Here is a 22856-nt window from a genome sequence, read left to right as displayed (position 1 = left end):
CCAAGCAAAACAATTCGACACGCCACACTCTGCAGAGAAAGTCGACACCCTCGACTCTGAACGCCCAGAACCTCATCCCCAGAGTCCAGCAGCAATGATGAGACTCGGATACACACTCCCCTCCACCCATTTCCCACACAACTCTCTTTCAGAGACAAACAACCTCTCAACTTCCCAGATAACCAAACTAATCCCCACCATCCACGCCATCATGCGAGTACACAGGCCACATATACTCCGCCCCCCCTCACCTACGGACGCTTCACCCTCCGCCTCAACAGAATTCGGCGCACTCCCACGGAGAAGATTGCTTAGAGTCGTCGACCGTGAAGTTTGTTCTGGAGGAACGTGCGCATTAGGAAACACAGCCGTCAGATTCAACTGAGCGGTATCGAGCGCCGAGTTTGTCCCCGTAATCCAGACGGTTACATGACTATTATATGCGGGGAACGTATAGTTTCCCCCGTCGTAAGACGCCGAAGCGTCGCCGTCGTTGCAATTCTCCATGACGCGTTTTGCGGCTGCAGCCACGACGCTCCTGTTAACGAGTTGGGGGGATGTGTCGATGATGAGGGTGAAGGCGCAGGTGCCGCTCCAGAAGGTGGAGGGGGCCTTCAGAGTTGAGGGATTGGAGGGGTCGGAGGAAGTGGGCGTTTTGGAGTCGTTGGGGAGGATTAGGGTGCTGGTTTTATGGGTGTCGATGTTTTGGAAGAGGGCGGCGGCGGCATAACAGTCCTGAGCGATGATGGGATCGTCTATCTGATTTGGCTCGTTACAGACGAGGGGTTTTTGCGAAGTGTCAGGTATTTGTGGGCGCGATGTGATGGTTGGAGGGAGGAAGGAAGTCATTACGAGGTGTGTCAGATGCTTGAGATGGACCATGGCTGCTTGGTGCTGAAGCTGATGAAAGATTAGAAAATGTGATGCTCTCCATAAGGCGATTTGGAATCGCCTCCTCTATGTTGTGGAGGAAGACTGAGTATTTAGACCCGCATCAGACGAAGCAGTGGGGGTGAGACATAGATGGGGATCCGTGTGAGCGGCTGAAGGGAACGACCTAATTTAGATGTCTGCAGCTCCACAACCGAACTCGGTAACGATGCGAGCCCTGAGCGCCAGTAGACTTGCTGCATATGATCTACAGCCTTGATAACGACGATTCATGCGGGCTTCAGCATAGCGCTGCGGAACCGCAACTTTTCGTTATTGAACATTGAAAGTAGGACAAGGAATTTGGAGAGCTAAGCACTCTGCTCATCTGGAAACTTTGAGAGTGACTGTGAGATCAATTGAGCATAGTGCTTATAAGTTCTGTGGAGTGACAAAGGACCATCTTAAGGATCGACCTCTCTTCTGTTATCAAGTGTTTTCCAAGCAAGCCACCGGTATCAGACGAACGGCCGATGTCTCTCGGCAATAAGTTGCCATATGCTCAGTCCTCGGCATTCAAGACGTTTTGAGCAACCCATTCTCGCCCTCTCGAAAACCCACACACCCTTTTCAACCCCTCAAAATCCTCCTCCGCAGTCACACCCGCTATTGTCCAGGCCCCAGACCCACACTCCCATTCTTATAAATCGGCCACGGGGGCAAGTAAGGTGTAAAGACCGGCAGGGTCGGATAATTCTTCGCGGCGGCAGCGTCGAGCGCCGTGTTCTTCCCCGTAATCCACACAGTTACATGGCCGCCGTATTGAGGAAACGTATAATTCCCTCCATCATAGGACAAAGCGGCTCCATTAGTAGTAGACTCGGTCGGGATGGCTGGGGTATCGCAAGTAGCCATAACAAGCGTGGCGGCTTCAGCCAGGATAGTGCGGTTGATGAGCTGCGGGGCGGCGTCGGTCATGGGAGTGAAAGCGCAGGTTCCGACGACGAATGTTGAGGGCGCGACTAAGGTAGATTCGTTGTATCCGTCGTGGGGCGTGTATTGATTGCCATACAAGACGAGGGTGGAGGTCTTCTCGGGTATGATGTTTTGGAAGAGGGAAGCGGCTGAGAGGCAGTCTTGAGGGTTGATGGGGTCGTCGCGAAGGTTGGGGTTGTTGCAAACTACGTTTTCTTTGGGCAGGGTTGGCAGTTGCGGTAAAGCGGTTGTGGTTAGGGGGCGTGCGAGAAGAGACGTGAGGATTGTGGGGTATATGTGCTTGAGTTGGACCATAGGTGCGACGCCTGAGAGCAGACTACACTGTGCGGAAAGGGAAGATGCAGGATACTCACAGATCGAATGTTGCTTATTCATGTAGGTTGTGGACGAATATCAGCGGCTCAGTGGTGTACGAGACACGGGACCCTCTTGAGCCGCTGAGGGGAGTACCCTAACTTAGATCCAGTGTTATTCGGAATAGTTCTGTATACCTTCACCAACGATCTTCAGGCGTGTCTGACAGCCATTACTTTCAGTGGTTCATCAAGCGAGCGGGTACCACTGATGTGGCACAGCCTTCTTTTTCGAGATCATCACGTAGACGCGCCAATAGATCCTTGCGTCAAGCAAGCGAAGGATCCAAGACATTGGCAGACTATGCTTGCAAGCCGTGATGATTCTCAAGCAGCTGGAATGCCATCTCAAAAGCTAAAAAGAATGGAAGTCCGCCAGAACAGAAATTGTATCATCCATGTCAAGGGTCGCAAGTCGATAGCTCAAAGGATACATTCCAGTCTTCCATCATGGGCGTCCAAAATTTTTTGAAATACTTAGTCTTAACGATGACATTGAACATACTATCGCCATCTCCTTCACTCGCAGCGAACAATCAAGATCGAATAACCTGCCAAGCTCCCGATCCTCGCAACGACGATATCGATTCTCAAGATTGCCACGCGGCAGCCCAACTTTTTTCCAGTATCATTGACAATGAGGATGACATAACACTCCATCAATACGCAGTTGTCACCCACTCAGCCGATGATCTGTTTGCCCCAACGGTATTCTGGCACGGCACCTGTGCATTTACAGCGTTCATCAAAGTTGGGGAAGTGGAAGTGCAAAAGTCAACGCTGGTAGACTCGGCCAGCAATCTCATCGACGAATGCGTCGACTCTGGAACCTCTGGGGGCGGGAATGTGACAATCGGTGCCTACGGTTATGAGGTGAAGGTCTGGATATCGGGTAGGTACACGACGGTGGATAGGGCTGACAAGGAGGCTTGGGTCATCTTTCCCAATGGATATCCTTGATCTTGGTTCTGGGATAGCGCGAGCAGACGCGCCGCATCAATGGCATTATCGACGGAAAACTGGAGCTCTCGTTCTTGCTACGGTGAAGCCATAACATCTGTCGACGTATATAGTGACACCCATTCGCCTCTGCGTTGATTACTCAGGCAGAGGTGTCACTCTTTGACTTCTTCGAAAACGAGCTGCGGCATCCATAGTGAGTCATAGTTTGTAAGGGGTGAAATTCCTTGTAACATAGTTTCTTGGAGTCCGTGTGTGCCGGTACATCTAGCTCGTGTTTAGTTCTGTCATGCATCTTGATTCTTGACTTGTGGTAGAACAATAATTTTGGCCAAGATGCAGCCAAGGCTTCTGCACAGCGGATGAGCGTCAAGCGAACGATTGTGGCGCGGTGATGCAGATCAATGTTGTTGTCTACGCGCGCAAACAAGAAATCAGATTATCCAGCGAAGGATCTGAGACATCAGCCACCGTCGTCTTTATGGGTGAGTGTCTTACAATGGTAAATGTAGAGAGAGTCTCAAGAGGCCACAAGATACTTCTCAAATACCCTGGTCATCTCCATGGACGCGAACAACAGGTGAATTTCTTTTCAAGACCCAAACATGATCCCACCAGCCGTTCTATTTTATCTTGCAATAGGCCTATCGATATGCCCATTGCTTGCCGCTCCCCCTCATCAACAGCGCAACACAAACGACAAACTCTCCTGCCAAACGCCAACACCCGCCCACGAGCCCATCGTCCCCAAAGACTGCTCCATTGCCACGGCCCAATTCGTATCTCTTTCCACCTTACAACAGAGTCCGAACATCACGCTCATATCAAACGCACACAACCTTCAAAACACCAACACTTTATTCGCACCAACAGTCTTCTGGCAAGACACCTGCGCCTTCACACTATTCCTAGACGAAGGCGGCAGCCTGGAAGTCGAACGCAGCCTGTTCACAGGACTCACGGCGCACTTGATCGACCAGTGCACGAGTCCGCAAGGCTTCGGCGGTGGCAATATGACTTTGGGCATCTTTGATCAGAGGGTGACGCTCTGGTTGTCGGACACGTCTTCCGCGTTGGATATTGCTGCCGAGTATGAGTGGCCTCAGTTTCCGAGCGGAAGCGTGGGACCGCCGCGGCCTTTTAGACCCATTAGCCTTGAGCCACCGCACTGAGGATACCGTGCATTGCGTGGCTGTCTCTGAGTCTAGTTGTTGACTCATACTCGAATCGTTTTTGTGGCCGTGTGAAGCGCCGAGGCTGGCAGACGTGAATAGGGGGTGGATATGGTGTTTGCAGCTAAGAGGATGAATGAGTTGAGTGAAAGGAGAGGCTTCACGGATCAATCAGTCTACTTAGGCGGCTCAATTGTCGGCGCTCTAGAAAAAACCTGGGTTCTATCAGCCCTCTTGTTGCGGATAAGTCAGAATGCTTTAGACGCTGGGGCATTGATGGCGTGATTGACATTTTGGACTACTCCCTTGGTTTCATGACATGTGACATCTTTGGACCATTCTGTAAAGATAAAGGCATTCATATGGTATCCCTACTTCCCACGTCCGTCTTTGCATGTGCACGAATTCCTCGACCCCAAGAACGGGAAGGCAGCGCCTTTCGAAAACTCTATGCGTGAATGGGGAGCGAGAGTATCCCGTGTCATGCGAGTAATATTTTTGTTCGCACAAGTCCCAATTCCTCCAAGACCCATAGATCTTCCTTCGGTACTTCCATCAAAACCACACAGCTCCTCTCGAAGACGCCTGCCGCATTAGACTCGATCATCAATAAGTAATGATCGACGAGACCATTACCGTCTTCTTCAGGGTGCAGAAATCGGGCAAGAAGCAGGAACTGGGCTTCACCTTTGTTCCTCCCCTGAGTAGTGCTGAGGTCACTTGAGCTTAGAACGACAAAGTAAATCCAAACATCTTCAATGAGAGTTTTGAAGTAGCGGAACCTCTTGGTCCTCGCTTTGACAATTTCTTCCCAAACAGCAGGGGAGAAACGGAAGAGGTAGCTTTCGATACAGAGGGTCTGGCTCTTTACTGCATGTTCCATATTCCAAAGGTGCGCAAGTGCATCGTCTTTTTCGCCTTCTTCCGAAGGTATGTTAGTCTCAGCTAAAGGGTCATCGAGAAGAGTCCTCTTTTCTGCAACATCCATGTCGCTGTACCGTTGCTCAAATATCTTTTCCGTGGCAGAATTTCCAGCTTTCCAGATCGTTAGATCAAAGAGCCAGCGATGTGTATCCTCTGGTCTATCCTCGGTAGGCTGTCCGACATATACTTGGCCCTGCCAACTCAACCAGCTCCACGTGGGAAATCTCTCGTTTCGTCGTTGGCCATTTTCCGGTTTCCAGAGGAGCGCCCAGTTGAGGTCTTCATTGGGTAAGGCCCAGGAAAATCCCTTCTTGTACGCAGTCTTTTCGAGGGCTTGAAGGATGCCGGAAAAGGCATACAGGGCATCGGATTGCTTGGTCAGATCACGGATAGAATAGATAGCGACGTAGAGACCGTAAAGATGGAGTGCGCCGTTCTCAAGGTCTATGTTAGCGGAAAAGGGGCTCCGGAGCACGCCGGTGTTGATTTTCCGCAGCACGGTATCTTTCTTGAATGAGTCTTTGTCGTGTGGTGATAAGTGTACGGGCGACTGGCGGGAATCGAGCGTCTCGCAATAGGTCAGAGCATTGCATTCCATATATACATGAAACTTGCTGATGAAGATGCATCTAGGGCTCAGGATCGCCTCCTGATATGTCCATCCTCGCTTCGACCATGGTAGTACCCAATTCAACTGGTAGAGAGCTGGCCCGAGTCCGAGGAGACGTGTTCCTTGGATATCGCACTTTAGTTGACGGTATGTTGTCCCCAGATTCCTGACTCGTGGTAAGCCAGCATCAGCTGAGTTACCATCGAATGCGACAATTGTGGCATATGCACCTTGGAATATATCGCTCATGATCCCCATTTGCTTGAGCTTGTCGTTTTCATTGTTTTGTTCAATGCACACAAGATCTACCCACAAATATCGCTTGTCGAGATCTCTTGTGAAAGCAAGAGCGTCTTCAATTGTAGGAGGAAGTATTCCAAGCTTGGTACCTGGTAGCCCAGCTCCAGCTACATTTTGTCTGCCCTTTCCCCATACATAGCTCAACGCCAGATAAATACGCGTTTCAGATGAATAATTTACAATACAGCGGGACTCCACGTCAATGAGCCTGATGTGATTGAGATTGTGAGAAGCTTGTGGCTTGCAGGCTAGCGAGTGCATGGAGTCACACTCTGTAAGCCAGCGACAGATAGAATCAATATCGACAGATCGAGGGTCAAGCTCCTTTGCAGATAATGGGATCAAAGGATCAGGTCCCAGCCTTGAAGCCACACAAAGCCCGTCTCCACGGTTTGATGCTAAGTCTTCTATTGAAATCCCTGTAGTGCTGGGGTCCAAGATTGCAGTGACATATCTGGAGGTCGCTCGCTTCTCTTTGGTGTCCATGCTTATAGAAGCTTCAAGACGGTAAAGAGACCAATTCAAAACCAATAGTACGTGTTGGTCAGCTGAAGTAACGATGGGGGTCGCCTTTCATCTTGTTCAAATCTATATCAATTTCAATTGGAGGTTCAGTTACAAGCCAGTTCAAGATATCCAAGTCTTTGCATCGTCGACAAACATCATGTAGATCCTCAGTATTGTCGTCAAAGCGCATTGACATCCGATGGTCCGATTGGAACCAGCCAAGCTCGTTGACTAATGGCTCGTTGTGGCATTCTGAGGTAACATGGCCTTGCCTTCTACAGATCAAACATAGGAGTGTCTTACTTGTCCAATGGTCATCCTCACTGGGTACTGAGTGCTTCATCTTTCCATGCAAGAGAATGAAGCCCGAGCAACTCAACGTGCACGATCCACAAGGAGGTTTCTGGGTATTTTGCTAAGAGAGAATGTATCGCTGAAAAACACAAGCTCCCCTATAAGAATGGAATTCTTCAAGAGAAAGCTGCCTGGTGGATCAGCCATTGCCCGTTGATGGAAGTCTCAATCTTTGAATCCATTCGTCAGCAATCTCAAAAGCGCTACCGGCAAAGGTAATCCCAATGATGTCATCATGCATACACGAACCAACTGTAGTACTCAAATGTAGATGCCACGTCTGATACCAGACGCAGACATCATATCTTCAATGATAGGAAAGTTCTATCTCTAGTCGGCTTGCTGGTGCCAGGTTCATCTAGATTGGCGAGTCTACCTGAGCAAACAGCTTCCTAGAGGCAGCTGCTTGCTAATCATTGACGGGCTTTCCAAGTGTGAAAATAGCAAAGAGAGAAACCGCATTCCATTGTTACCACAGCCAAGAGAAAATTGATTCGGGTAGGACAAGGGCGCTAGTCTCTATTGAATCTAGCGCTTTACGGCCAAGATGACGCAAAGGCAATGGAAGTTTTGATCCTTCAGCAATTGCTCACGACTCCACAACATCATACATGCAATCTTTGCATTGGAGAATGTCGGTCAGACTCTGAAGTTACTACTCGTGGAAATGAACGGTGGGAAATGTCAAGCCCAGTGTTTGTCCACGACTGCAACCTTCACTGATCCAGGTTCAATGAACATGTACTGCCGACGCCTACTCAATGACTGTCTCCCAAGTGATCGCATTGCACGTCACTCTTCGGTACAAAATAAACCGCTTGATAGATCTTGTGTAGCAAGCATTAGCCTTTCATTCTGATGACCGTCTGTCTGCAAAGGAAATGGTCGAATATCCATGGATGACATGCGACGAATACGACTTGCTTCCGCTATCAATCAAGTCTTGATTTGACGACTCACCTCGCCGTCTTCAATGGCGAAAGATCCACTTTTCGACCAGCAAGCACCTCGATTGATCCCATCGCAGATTTCGGGCATCAGTGCTCGAAAGCGTGATGCGCAACACATGCACATTTTTAGTCAGAATCCAGCCATTTCAACCGCGCCATTCGCAGCCAACCGCAATCGCCTAGGATGGTACGGACGTACTTCGTGCTACATCCCGTAACAGACAATACTAGATGGATTTGAGATCGCCCCCAAAGCTGCATAGGCACAGCATCGCAATAGGCTACGACAGCCAGAAAGCCTCAATCCTGTTAGCCTCTTTTCCGGCTTCTGAATCAGCACAATACGACGCACGTGACGCGACCAGCGTGGCAGACTCCCCACGCATCAGTCTTAGCGAAGAATTGTAGCTGTTCAGATTGAGGTGGTCGGGATATAGCTCGGGGCGCAATTGAAGTCTCGTAGCAGCCCACATCGATTCAACCTCGCTTTTACATCGTCGGCGATCTCGCAACTAGTGACAAGGCCGTAATTCTTACATGAGATGGAAGAACGAAGTGATGACTCAGCGCCAATCTTGCGACTCCAAAGCAAAATTACGAGGTATGGCGGTGGTGCAAAGGCAGTCTATCCAACTTATCATCGGCAGCAGAGAAGCTACAAGAGCCCAAAGCCAGACATGAACGCCCCCCTTTTCCCTTGTCGGAAACCACTTCTCGAAAAGACTGACCACCCCTCAATCAACACTCGACCGGAAGCACAGCTCATCTCCCCCCTTGTCTCACCACCATCACCGGCCTCCAGTAACAACCCCGTCCCTCGTATCGCCCCAGAGCCTCCACCCCCCTCTCGACCTTCAACCCACCCACACCCAACCCAGCCCAATACCAAAAGTGCGCGACACATACCCTCCTCACCTACGTCCTCGCCCTCCCCACCTTCGACACAGCTAAGCAAGTAGAAAACGCAAGGCCCAGCCCGAGCCCGAAATCCAACCCGAGGCCACGCGCGCCCTCTGCGAGCGGGACGCCATCCCCGCAGCCGAACCCGCGGGACTAGGTGCAGGTCATCGAACGTCCGTGGGGTAAGTGAGGAGATAGTGTAAGCTAAGCTAGGGGAGGGAAGGGGATGAGGAGGAGATATGGTGGGTATGCGCTGCTACATAGTGTGGATTCTTGGGAGCGCACGTGCGGCAACGATGGAAAAAGTGCCTTGGGTGGTCGTTGCGTGATGTGCTTTGATAGTCATTATTGTAGGGCATGATTCGCTGACAGCTGTGAAATGGGCAGATTCGAGATGCTTGAGAAGAGGGAATGCAGTGGGATGGGGCGTGAACCCACAAGACGAGACTGAGCTAGCTGACAGGTTTGGAATACACAAACTTAGCAGGGAGAATGACACATCCTTGCTTCATAAGACTTCATGAGAATCTGAATTCTTTAAATTCTATGGTAGCGACCGTGAAGATATTGCCCATGATGTAAACCATCATGCGCAATCGCTCGAACCTCCGCAGAGGGAGCAGCAGTGTTCCGTATACCTGCTCATCTTTGCTTCCCCAATTGGGTATATACAACCTCAAAATCCCCCCAAAAAAGTCTATCTATCAGAAAGGTAAAATGGCCGTGAATCTCTCCCCCCTCCCTTCTTTTCGTAGAGGAACTTATGACACCACATCCATCAACCCCCTCGCATGCACATGTCTTGCATGCATCGGGCTCCGCTGATGAACCGCCTTGTGGCCATGCGCCTCCACCTCCACCTCCCCAGCCTTCTCACTCCTCCCCATCATCATCATCTTCTTCGGCGCAGGCGCAGGCTCGCCCTTCCCCACCGTACACGTAAGCGGAAAATCGCTCTTCTCAAACTTAAACGCGCCGACCATACTATGGAAAAGCTCGGCGGTATTCGGGTACCTATCCGAATTATCACAAGCCTGAAAGACCGGCGCAACAGCGCCGACGCTCTCGACATGGGGGCCCTGATGATTCATACACGCGCCGCTCTGCTTATCCTTCAGCTCCTCCGGACAATTCGCCAACAAATCGTACCCGCAGCCCAAGGGCGCGCTATCGTTCTTGCTATTGGGCCAGCCGCCGTTTGCGGTCTCGCACGTCACGGCGGCGGAAAAGCCGTTGATCAGGCTGAGGTTGCAGTTGTAGAATTCGGCGTCCGATTCCGTGGCTGGGAAGAAACATTCGAAGCGCGTGTTGGGGTCGAGACCTTTGGGGGCGTTCGGGGCGCCGATCGAGATGGTGCCAGAGCCCGGCCCGAAGCAGTGAGTGCTGTCGTCGATGAGCCCTTCGCCTGTGAAGTCGCCGAGGGCTTTCCATGTGTAGGATTTGTCGCCTTTGAGGTGGATGCAGTTGTCGCCGTCGGCGAGGGCGAGGGGGCGGTGAAGAGCGCGAGGCTGGCTGCGCGGGTGAACTTCATGGTTGTTGGTTTTGTTTTTTTGGTATGTTTGGTTTTTTGGATTGGAGAGTTGGTGGTGATGATGTTGGTGGTTTGCGGAAATTGGATGATACGATTGAGCTGGAAGAAAGTTGAAGGGATATAAAGGAGGGATGCGAACAATAAGCTACTGTCGTCGCTTTTGTCGCACGGGTGTCGTGACTTTGAACAATGGTTTTTTGGTAACAGAGATGGTGTCGCGCAAGGAACGTGTCGTCGAGACAATGATCGCAAGCTTCAAGCGCGCAGAGAATATGGCACCTGGCCAAAGGAGAGACTGGAGTTGGGTTGGGAATACAATTCACCAAGGAATGACTGCTCTGGGCTTGAAGGAATGAGTTGCGAAAGAAAGGAAAAGAAGGAGAGGAGGGCGACGTGATATTTCTAGACTCGTAAAATGCCGCACAACATGGCCGCCTGCGCCCGCGTCACACAGATAGCAGTGAAATAGCCAGAAAAGCACAATGCACACACCGCATTTCACGTTACCTAACCCCAGATGACTTGCTTCGCTGGTGCAACGTTTTCGCCCGAGGTGTGGAGCGGCTGTAAGCAATCGTTCATTCGTGCCTGCAAAAGTCAAAAGGAGGCCCAATTGTGTTTTGCCAGCGCAGGAAGAAAAGCGGGTACCTGAGGCGAGAAGAACGAACCACAGGAGAGACCAAAGCCTACCAGGCCTTCGGAAGGACCGGTTCTGGCACCGGTGCATGCGCAGAAGCTTACGTGGAATCCTGCAGCGTGGTCAATCTGGTACTCTTCCCCTCTTGCGGTTTAGAGCATCAGCGTACCACGGCCCAGCGGAGCTTCAAAGTTGGAACACTCTTTGTTTCGTTCATCTGGGTGAAGTTTGAAGTCAGCAGCCCCCGGATCCCGTCGCAAGTGCCACCCGTCAACATGGTGGCCGTGGCCGGAACGGCAGTTACTGACGGGCACCGTTCACGGTTCGCCGCGTGAACTGTTTCCCAAGCCACACAGCAGGAGACCGTCCGCTGTTTACGTGTGCGCCGCTCGAACCGGCGAGGGGAGGTCGCGTCTGTACCGCGCAGCAGATTCGCATGACTTGATTCTCTCAGTGTACAGCATTTCGTATTGCTACATGCACCTTTGGAGCGGGCGCATGAGGTTTTTTCTGTTTTTGAGACGAGGTGTAAGGCAGTCCAGTCGCCCACGTATGCAGGCCATGCGTGTCTCTGCCCTCTACTACTCGATGCGTGCATAGTGCCGATCTAGGGCCGATCAGTAGTGGCTTTTACGCCGCGATCGGCGATGGGTCCCCTGTCGCCCCTTGTGCCTGGGCTCTGGGCCAGGAACATGGGGAAAGTCAAAAAGTGGCTGCCTAACCAAGTCTCACCAGTCTCTCTTTCCACTCCGTCAAGTCCATACACCTCGTACACAACATAAAGCCTTGTCGTGGTATTGAAATGGCCAGAGCATCCAGTTCGGAGGATGCAAAAGGTTCAGCTCGCGGCCAAGATGCTGGATGACGTGGTGAGATCGTCCACCGCCTGTACTGCTGCAGAAGAAAAATAATCAACTCTTGTCAAGCCTTTCGACTACGTAATGGTCAGCAAAGTAGGAACTGCTAGGCGAATCAATCATGTGTGGCGCATTTGTCAGATGAAGCAACAACTCTCCTCGCAGGGCATGGTGAGTGCATGTAGGAAGAAGAGGGAATCTCGAATCGAGCAGCCTTTGATGTCATTTTTGTTCTGGTTTGGGACTGACCAGGAAGGCTCAACATCCTGTCAACAACAATACGGGTATCTTCGGTGTAGTCTTTGGCTCTCAAATCTCAACAGATGCTCCTTGTTCTCGTCACTGCCTTGTTGCTGCATGGTCTTCGCTACAGCTGCGAGACAGCGAACAATCTCGTGTTCTTACGAACGGAATTCCTACATTTGGTGTACTTACGTGGAATTGCATACGAGTGATGCGCACGCCGCGAAAGGACTTGTCTTCCCAATGGTTGATACAAAAGTCGTGTCGTTGTCAACGCCTGTCAAGCGCGCGGCTCCAACCACAGTGACGTCGAGGTGATTATCACGAATTCGTTGTTCGTATTCATACTACGTTCAACGTCGCACATTGTTTTCATCCCGTTCGTAATTTGTTGTTTGCCTTCTTCACGGCGCATCCAGCACTTTCATGGGAACGAGCCCGATGAATCATCTACCCACCGTATCCGTTTCCCCATAAATGAGACACATGCTAGGGAAAGGTCTTCGGCGTAAGATTCAAGACGCGGTGCCATGTGCGACAGCCTCTTTTGGTGTGGTATCGGGGCATGTCAATTGCACCAAGTTTGCGCGATAATCCTCGCTGGAAACAGCAAAAGTGTCAATTGATCTTGAACGAGCAGGTGGTGAAGCTGAAGCTCACCTCATAGATTCGATGTACGTTGCGTCCATTGCGCTGTTGGGGCGACAGTGCGCGGAATGCGACGATAATCTGGTGCAAGACCCTCGGTGAGATATTCGTGGCGAAGTTTCGGTGGCCCAACAGTAGCCAACGATCGATTTATCGGAAGGCATGAAGTAGTGGACACAGGGATCAAGGGAGCAGTGGCCGTCACCGTTTTGCATTCGTTATTCGTTATTTCTCTAGTCACATCCATCCGAGCGTCCCGAAGTCTGCCTGCCCTCCAAACCAACGATTTGTACTTCTGAGTACAACGATGATATGCTTGTTCACGAAAGTTCATCGCAACCTCGCCAATCTCAGTATCCTCAAGCTGTGTACGCCGTATAATATAACCGATCAAACACCAGAATCGTGTTCGCCAACCCCGCATCGCTCATGTATAGCGCCCAATACACCCTTCTGATTGCCCTGAAATTCGTTTCTTGCCTGCTCATGACCCCCAGCCCCGTCCCATTCCCCGGTGTGTACGTGACAAGAAACGGCCCCTGGTGGCCTATGCCCGACAGATCACCCGCATTCAGCCCTTGCACCGTGAATTGGCACTTCACGGGAACCTGCTTCTTTCCTGGCCTAGCATCAAGGCACGCATAATAGAAGTCGTAGAAATCAAAGCTCGTAGTCGTTGTTCCAGTGATATCGAGGGAGGGAACGTCGGTGCCGATCTGTCCTTGTCCCGGCGCTGTGACGGCGTAGTTGGGGAGGGTGAAGGGGGTGAGGCGGCGGGTGTGGCCGCCAGAGATGGGACTTTGGACGGTGAGGAGAGTGTATTTGAGGTGTTTGTAGGGGAAGGGAACGGCCGCGTTGGTGGTGAGGGCGTCGAACTGGAGATGCGGTGGTCAGCTTTTGTGAGTGGGTATACACGAGGGAAGGGTGGGGTGCATGGGCGTACATTTGCGATCTCGTTGAAAGTGGCTCGGCGATCCAGCGAATGCGCTTTGGGTTCGAGCGGGATGGATAGGACTGCCCTGTTTGCGATAGAAGCGATGAGAGCAATATTGATCCAAATCATGGTGGTCATAAGCCTTAGTACTCCTTGCGTCTACAACGGGCTCTCTTCGGGACCATGTCCGTTTTGTACATACCACCACTCTCGTAGTGGTTGCCTCGTATTGCTGCAAAGAGCACGTGGTTCTGCAAGGCGTTAGCCTCTTCGCTTGCTCAACACATTCCATCTCGATTCGGGTGCCAAGAAGTGAAATGCAGGGTGTTTGGCCAGACATGGTGTGCCCGGCAGTGAATCCAGCGAATCACAGGACATCCATCCAGGCAAGAGGGAGGTGAGGCATTGGAGACATACGCCGGCCTCACCGACAAGGTCACTTAACGGAACAAAGATCATGCCATGACGTGAGCAGCGGTAGCCTTTGCAAGTTGTGATGAGCCGGAAGTGTAGTGGCGCATAGAAATAGAGATCACAAAAGGCTACCCCATTGTCAAATGACCCATGTCTTCGGTACCATGAAAAGGTCGAAGGCTCAGTTCCAGAGAGACTCCTCGCATATGGTGTATGCAGCCATAGGCACATGCCATGGGATTTGACAGCGGCTTGGATCTGCGGAGACCGTTGACTGTCCATAGGTCGATTATTCCGAGTCTTCATGCAATCCGAGCCACGTGCCACCAATTGCACAACACAGTATACTCCTCAGCCTTGTAGAGATCCGAGCTCTTGTCATAGCCTTAGGATGGCCCTTCAAGAATTCACGCAATTGACTGCAGAGACATTTGAGATTGGGCACGCCCATGTATGATTTTGGCTCTTTCAATCGCTATGACAGCAATGTGTCATACACGCGAATATCTCATAGCCTTGCACCTTGCACTTCGGTATTGGTCCTTCGTTGCCGTAAAGTTGGACTGCATTCGATCAAAGGAGGAGGCGAAGGGACGACAAATGCATTTAATTGTGAGCGCGACACTCGGCGGAGGAGGGAGGACTTTCCGCGCGAGCGATGGATACAGCCCTCGAGCCATGCTCTACCGTGGACATTTGCCGCTACAGGAGCTGGCAGAGCGACGTTGAGATAGGATGAGAGGTTGTAGGGAGAAAGAGGAACGACTGGGGGGAGAGGGAAGTCTTGGCAGACTCTGTCGGCAGCGGATAAACCTTAGTCCGTGCTTGATACGAGAAATTTGCAGCCACTTGGTGACCAGATGTCACTCTGAATTACGATGCGAACCACCAACTCGCATTCGGAAGCTGAGCGATGAGACTACAACGGAGGGCTCCTGGTCATCGGTGCTTGTCCTGCCCTTCATTGCAACACAGCGCGTACAACTACAGTGCAAATACATCATTCAATCGTACCACAGTGTGATTCTTCCTCCCAGATTATCAAACGCGATAACCATCCCGAAGATCCGAGCTTTTCATCATGGAGATATCAAAGCGTCATGATGGCTGTGTCTACGGAATGGTGGGCACTGGAAAGATGTCAGAAATGCCACTTGTTCTCGTGCTGCAAGTCAATTCGATGGTCTTCCAATTTCATTGTACCGCGACAAGGAATCATTAGTGCAAGGTTGGCACTCATCATCAAATGTTTGGGAGACAAAACTTGACCACTACTTGACTTGAAGAAGCCAAAAGTTGGGATGAATAATGGGGCACAGTCGACACTGGCAGGGCGGGGAAAGCCTGTCGCTATCTCGCCGCGGACCGGCCATTCCTGCCGTTACAGGCTTGGCTGTCATTGTATTCACTTCAAATAGTCGAGATTGCAGAGCACGGAAATTGCATGACTGTCATGGCTAGCGACTACGGCCCACCTCGGACATGTATATTCGATGCAGAGCGACGACATGCTCTCCAGGTCAGGCATATGACACCCCCTCCTCGCCCCAACGCTGCATTGATTGGCAACCGCGTCTTATTCCATGCTTTCATTCGATTCGATCGCTCGAGCAAGAACGTTGCTGCTTCTTTAGCATAGTAAGAGCATTGTCTTCGACCTGATGAGGAGGCAGATGAGTGAGAGCAAGTCAGCACCATCACGTGAGGATTGGCGCCGCATATTGGAAGCTAATGCTCGCGAGTGAGACACCAGTCGTCAGGATAAGCGATCTAATGCGCCGTTGACAAGGCCATTATTCAGGGTCTCGATGCACATTGTAAGGTTTTCATGTCTCGTCTGTCCATCAAGTCGGCTTAGTCTGTCTGCTTGTCGGACTAAATCTTCATTTTCCACGGTCTTCTGAGGCATTTGACACACCAAAACAGCACAGACTCTCTGGGGATGATATCGTTGGTTCGCGTAAGATGGCTGTTCCCATACAATAATAAAGACGCCAAATCACCACAAAGCGGAGAGAAAGGGCGTCGTCACGTCCCGCCACTACTTTCGTATTGTTGGATGCACGTTTGGTAGCCCACAAACTATGGACCTCGCAAGGTTCTTCAAGATGTTAGCGCCAGGCCACAACGGGCTACTCCGGCGGTCAAGACCCCACAACTACCAGTCAAGTCTTGGGCGAATCGCCCCTGAACCATTCCCAAGGATTGCCAAGATCTCTTATCGAAATGATCATGTCCAGCCAGATGAAGAGGGTTGCATGGATCACGACGCGAGATGTGTGGTGTGTGGGTTCCCTTGCTGCCCACCACGCTGTCGATGTCAAGCAGAGAAGCGAGCACATAGCAAGACGTTCAAGAACAAGCTTTCCCAAGGTTCTGGCCGTGATGTTCACCGCGGGATTTAGCTTCGCTTACGCGCAGGAGCCTAGAACAACTCGCTCGTAGCCGCCCAGTCATAGGCTCGGTTTGGGGGGCCAGTGCGTCCTTTTAGGGGCCGTCGCCGTTAAAATGCCGACCCCACGCGATGCCGACTTTCCCATCTGCAGTCTCCCCTGCAGCCTGCATCCATATCTAAAAACCGATTCGTACACACCTCGTATACCTGCATTAGGTCCCAAGGTCACGCTGACCAAAATATCGCGAAGTGGATTCGCCTTGCATGACGCTAGACTAGAAGACTTCCTTCTACCCTCTGCCAGCCTGATATTCCAGCAGCCACACCTTTGGATTACAATTCAAGGAACTATAGACGTCTTCATCATACTCAGGAGAACTTTCGAGAGCTCCATGATTTGCAAGGCTACCCTGTTATGGATAGCTTCGCTACAAGTTCCTCTCATGAACTCTGGCTCACCTCTAGCCTCGTGCTTGTGGCTTTCAATCGACCACCCACAAAGGAGATTGAACGACCTAAAGCGTACAATTCTGACATTTACAAAAATGGGCCCCAACTAGAGTAGCGGTGTCAATGAAGCTCGGCCCATGGATCGTGAGCCCACATGGTCAATGCATGATCGCTCGTGCATGTATAATATGATTCATGTCTTTGCCTTCCCTTCCATCTTTTCTGTCTTCAGCCATAATTTCTAATATTGCATTTTTCAATCTCTGGTAAGGGATCGTCTCCTTGAACGATCTCAATTACCTCATTAATCTAATCACGATGTTGCTGTGGCTCGTCTTCTTGTCCTGCTTGCAATGCATTCAGTCGACACCACTCTCGCCCCAGGCCGCCAACAATGGAGCGAACTCCATTTCACCTGCGGTAATGAACCCTATGTATCTTCTTGTGGCGCCAAATGACTAACGGGCTTGTGTAGATCCAGGGAAAACCAGCCGCAGAAGGTATATCATCCCTTGATGCCCTCGAAACTTTGTTACAGAAACCTACGCGTGCATTTATACCTATCGATGTCTAACGTTCTGTCCTTCTAGGCGTCACGTCTTTTGATGGTGTATCATTAGCCAACATCAAAGAGCGACCATCGAACCAAGCCCTTGCTGCGGCCGCTGTTTCGAAGACCGGCTGGACCTGCACCGACGACAGCGAGCAGTCTGGCAACCCTTGCAGTAATGCGTTAGATGGGAATACCAACACCATCTGGCACACTCAATTCAACCCGACGGTTGCACCGCTCCCACATACGATAACCATCGATATGAAACAGTCCTATCTCGTGGGACAAATTCTCTACCAGCCTCGTCAAGATGGGAATTCCAACGGAAACATTGGCGGGCATCAGATCTATCTCAGGTTCGTCTTTCAAATAGAAGCTCATGAGTACTTGGACTAAACTTCATAGTACCGACGGGGCCACCTACAACTTAGTTGCATATGGGACTTTCCTCGATGACGCCACTACGAAAGTGACTACCATTCCCCCAACAAATGCTCGCTATCTCAGGATTGTAGCTCTTACAGAAGCTGGCAATCGAGGTGCTTGGTCCTCAGCCGCAGAGATTGATATAAATGTAGCAACGCAGGCGGCTCCTGGTAGTCCAGCAGGCAAGGGCGCCTGGGGCTACACGGTCAACTTCCCGCTAGTCCCCGTCTCGTTAATGAACATATACAATGGCAACATTCTTGCATGGTCCTCATTCGATCCTAGTACTTTCGGCGGCGCTAGTGGAACGCAAACTATCACAGCCGAATATTTCCCGGGCACACAGACCGTCACGAAGGCTCTTATCACCAACACAATGCACGACATGTTCTGCGAAGGCTTATCAATGGATTTCAATGGTAATGCTATCGCTACAGGAGGTAACACAGCCTCTGCTGCCAGTATCTACAACAGTGGCGCAAATACTTGGTCAAAGGCCAATGTAAGTTCAAAGTCAACCCCGTCCTAATTTCCATCAAGATTAATCTCATTAAAGACTCTGCAAATCGCTCGCGGCTACCAAGCTCAATTGACTGTCTCAACTGGCAATACTTTCACTATTGGCGCCTCATGGTCTGGTGGTCAAGGCGGTAAGAACGGTGAGCTCTACAATGCTGCCGCAGGTACATGGAGTCTCCTAACCGGCACGCCCGTCGCCCCACTTCTGACTGCAGATGCGCAAGGTACATGAGAGTCTTCCCAATACTCACGTCCAAACTGACACCCTTAGGTGTCTATCGTGCCGACAACCACGCATGGCTCTTTGCCTGGAAAGGAGGATCAGTCTTCCAAGCCGGCCCCTCCGTAGCAATGAACTGGTACGGCACCACTGGCACCGGCACCCAGCAAGGCGCAGGCACGCGAACCGGAGACGGCGACTCGATGTGCGGTGACGCAGCCATGTACGACGCCATTGCCGGCAAGATCCTCACTGTCGGTGGATCCCCAAATTACCAAAACTCCGACGCCACATCCAACGCACACATCATTACCCTCACCAACGCGAACGTCAACCCCGTCGTTACAACCATCGCAAACATGGCCTTCCCCCGTGCCTTTGCCAACAGCGTCGTTATGCCCGACGGCAAAGTCTTTATCACCGGCGGCCAAAGCTACGCTGTGCCCTTCAGCGACGATACCTCGCAACTGACGCCCGAGATGTTCGACCCAGCCACCAACACCTTCACGCAGCTCGCCCAACAACAGATCCCCCGTAACTACCACAGCACCGCCGTCCTCCTTCCCGACGCTACCGTCATGTCCGCCGGCGGCGGTCTTTGCGGGACTTGCTCCACCAACCACTACGACGGCCAGATTTTCAAGCCGCCGTACCTGTACACTGCATCTGGAACCCTCGCCACTCGGCCCGTCATCAACTCCGTATCCGTCACCACCGTCAAGGTGCCTCAGACAGCCAACCCGACATTCACGATCACGACGAATAGCGCGGTCACTAGCTTCAGCATCGTCAGGTTGGCTAGTACCACGCACACGGTCAACACGGATCAGCGACGTATCAAGCTCACTATTACGGCTACGAGTGGATTTACGTATACGGTGCAGATCCCGACGAAGGATCCCGGCCAGGCGGTGCCCGGGTATTGGTATGTTTTTGCGCTTACTAGCGCGGGGGTGCCGAGTGTGTCGAAGACGATTAAGTTGACGCTGTAGATGGGTGGAATGGGACGGGATGGGATGAGCACACACGATGTTATGAGGGGAAAAAAGGTCACGGTAATTACAGTACGCCCTACGCTTTCTTGTAATGATAATTTTGTAATGAGTTTGGAATTATGATGTTGGAGAAATGTGTAAGAGAGATATAGCTAGAAGCTGTCAATGTCTTCACAGTCCGTGCAGAAGCCTTGCGTGGATTCTCGAAGCCTTAGACTCTCCTTCCACTCCCGTCTCTCATCACGACTTTCAAAAGCCAAGACTCTTACTAGGGACAGGACGAATATTGAATGGAGGACAGGATTCTACGGTAGACGAAAGCGCATATGTCTTCGTCTTCATCTCCCCTGTCATCCCGAGTCTACAGGTCGGCAGACCAACGCTAAAACCCGGCTGACCAACGCTAATCTAAAGATTTTAGCGGATTTAGCTTATTTAGTAATATTTAGCTGATATTCAATTGGTCTGCCGAGGTAAAAATAAGTAAAATCAATTAATAATTGATTAATAATTAATTTTAATAAATTTTTAAAAAGAAATTTCTAAAGAATAAATATATTAAAAATTAATTATTAATTAATTTCTAATTAATTCTCTAAGAATTCTCTTAAAGATTTCTATATAAAATTTTTAGAGAAACAATTCTTAATTAATTATTAATTAATTTAGAATTAATTAATAATTGTTTTTCTAAAAATTTTCTTAGTAAGTTCTTAAGAAATTTTCTAGAGAAATAATTCTTAATTGATTATTAATTGATTTTCTTTTAAAAACTTTATAATTTTATAAAAAAAATCTTTAATTGATTTAAAATCGATTAAGAATTATTTCTCTAAAAAATTTCTTAAGAATTTACTAAGAAAATTCTTAGAGAAACAATTATTAATCGATTTTAAATTAATTTTAATACTTTGAAAAATATTTTAATTAATGAAATTAAATAAGCTCACCGGACCATAAAGTTAATTAGTATGAGGGATTTATTTATACGCTAAATATTTAGATTAGCGTTGGTCAGCCGAGCTTTAGCGTTGGTCTCCCGACCTGTAGACTCTGTCATCCCACCTTCCCATCTGATCTACAATGTAACGACGAGTAGTCCGCATTTCCGAAGAAGTTGAAGCTGTAGTATCAATGAGAACGTTGGGCAAGGAGAGGAATGGAATACTTGGATGAATAATCGCCCCGCAAGCATCTCGCAATCAACAGCTCGGCAATACTGCATCAACGCTCGCTTTGCTACTCACAACACAGGTCGAGCTTTGGCTCTTGGAGCTCAGGTGTTGCAGCCATGCTGTGCAGCGCTGTTGCTGAGTCAGCCGGAATGAAGTTGAGGTGTGCGACGGCGTATCACATGCGGCAGGGACGGTGGAGAGGGATGCGAAGCTCAACAGCTTGATTGCTTTCCCTGCCGACGAGCGCTAGACTCCTCTCATATTCGCTTGGAGAGAGTCAAAATATATGATGCCACTTAATCACTCTCCATGACGTCGTCGCCTTCATTCAATATGCCCAATTTTTGGCGTTGCTGGTGATACAAAACCCAGACCTCCTCCGCTATCGCTGAGACGAACTACATAGCAAGCCTGCTCTCGAGACGTCAACGCTTCCACCGCCTATTGCTCGTCAGCCAACGCGACATGTGCATGTTACCTAGCACTCGGCTATGCAGTTGCTGACCTCGTCTCCCACCTCCTTTCCCCTTCTCTTCCCTCGTCCCCTTGCCAGTCAACAAACCAGCTCTAACAAAGATCAGCCACCCCATACCACTACCAAACATTCTGCGCCCCCGTCGGCGGCTGCGGCAATATTACTCTATCCCCCGTCGGCTACGGCAATATCCCTCTCTCCCTCAACACGCCACCCTCCAGCACCCCCAGCACACCCTCATCGACGCAAGCGCGCCCACCACTATTCTACCAGCCAAAGGCGCAAGTCGCACCATCCAGCCCTACGACAGCCACCTCGGCAGCTCTGCTGCGCGCACTCCCCCCATTCGTCCTCTGCCTCTGACTCTGGCCCCAAGGGAAAAAGTGTGAGGGGAAAAGTGCGAGAGTGGGGGAAAGAGCGTTTGACTTCGTGGAATTGGACGCCATGGTGGCGGATAGGTGTGGGGGGGACTAGGGGGGCCGGGGAGAGGCGTCGTGGCGCTGGCCGTGCAGCTGGGGAATCTGACTTCCTTGACCCGCTTTGGAGGCGCCACTGGCTCCACCGACAGAATTTTTCTGCGCGACTTGGTGGAGTCTCGGTGATAGAGGAGTCCTTTGGCAGTCTGATCTTGTGAGGCTGATATCAGTGGGGTCTGTGAAGTGGGGATAGGCTGTTAGTTCTGCCTTTTGGGCGTCATAGCTCCGTCGTTTGTGCTGCTCGTTCTCCGATCTTCGAGATGCAAGAGGTGGGTTTTCCTAGGTCTCGCTTTACATTTGGCTCAAATGTAGCAGAAGAGGGTAAGTAGGATGAAATGGCATGACTTGCAGATCTTTCTGGTTGTTCTGTCGTATGTTCATCTGCAAGAAGCTTGTCTACATCGAGAATTAAGGTTTGATATCCACTTTTAACGTTGCCAATCCACTTGACAGGTGAACATGGCTTTTTCCCTAAGGATTCTATCCGCTTTCGTCTCTCTCCAATGCTATTAGGGGTGAATGTTTCTATTGATATAAAGAATTTTAGCTATTTCTGGCGTTTTCACTAGCTTTTGGGGCCTAGCGTAAAAGTTCCCCAGGTTCTGGCAGGCAGTTCCAATGTTATGATTCGTCTTTTGGGGCGGGTTCAAACGGATCTCCTTAATTTGCAGCCACTTTCAGCGTTATTGTTTATCCTTTAGGGCAGATTTAAGGTTCCATCTGGATAGATGAGGCTCAATCCCCGGTTTTACGGCCCCACAGTGGCAGGTGTACCTCCTAGGACGGCGTATTGCATCCACTTCTGGCGTTCTGCAGAATTTTCCCTGCCAGATAGAACTCAGAAACGAGACTTGCCCAAGCAGGGCATAGTATTCTTCGGCCAAAGTCCGGTAGAAGCTCTTGGCGTCTAGTATATATTTCCCCTTCCCCCTCTCCCCTCTTTGTTCTGTCCCCTTAGATCGGAAGACTTTGGGGACCTGTTGGCAAGCGATTACAGACTAAATAGCAATCA

General features: G+C 50.5%; 4 protein-coding genes across 4 annotated transcripts; 2 read left to right on the top strand and 2 right to left on the bottom strand.

Annotated features, from left to right (window-relative positions):
* Positions 1-1536: 1536 nt before the first annotated feature.
* Positions 1537-2160, bottom strand: KY384_007973 (uncharacterized protein; the record flags this gene model as incomplete). The annotated part of the gene is made up of 1 exon (XM_044816462.1): positions 1537-2160. One exon carries the CDS (start codon positions 2158-2160, stop codon positions 1537-1539), a length of 624 nt encoding a protein of 207 aa, XP_044667102.1.
* Positions 2161-2430: 270 nt separating this feature from the next.
* Positions 2431-3179, top strand: KY384_007972 (uncharacterized protein; the record flags this gene model as incomplete). The annotated part of the gene is made up of 2 exons (XM_044816461.1): positions 2431-2589; positions 2661-3179. The coding sequence occupies 2 exons, from the start codon at positions 2431-2433 to the stop codon at positions 3177-3179; spliced, it is 678 nt and encodes a 225-aa protein (XP_044667101.1).
* A 1653-nt stretch (positions 3180-4832) lies between these two features.
* Positions 4833-6671, bottom strand: KY384_007971 (uncharacterized protein; the record flags this gene model as incomplete). Its single annotated transcript, XM_044816460.1, has 2 exons — positions 4833-6007; positions 6086-6671. 2 exons carry the CDS (start codon positions 6669-6671, stop codon positions 4833-4835), a joined length of 1761 nt encoding a protein of 586 aa, XP_044667100.1.
* Positions 6672-17819: 11148 nt separating this feature from the next.
* KY384_007970 (uncharacterized protein) lies at positions 17820-19715 on the top strand (the record flags this gene model as incomplete). Its single annotated transcript, XM_044816459.1, has 4 exons — positions 17820-17914; positions 17964-18486; positions 18541-18727; positions 18775-19715. The coding sequence occupies 4 exons, from the start codon at positions 17820-17822 to the stop codon at positions 19713-19715; spliced, it is 1746 nt and encodes a 581-aa protein (XP_044667099.1).
* Positions 19716-22856: the final 3141 nt, after the last annotated feature.

The sequence above is a fragment of the Bacidia gigantensis genome (assembly GCF_019456465.1).
Source record: "Bacidia gigantensis strain McMullin 20006 chromosome Unknown contig_278, whole genome shotgun sequence".
Classification (NCBI taxonomy): Eukaryota; Fungi; Ascomycota; class Lecanoromycetes; order Lecanorales; family Ramalinaceae; genus Bacidia; species Bacidia gigantensis.
This window is presented reverse-complemented; position numbering and strand designations above follow the sequence as displayed.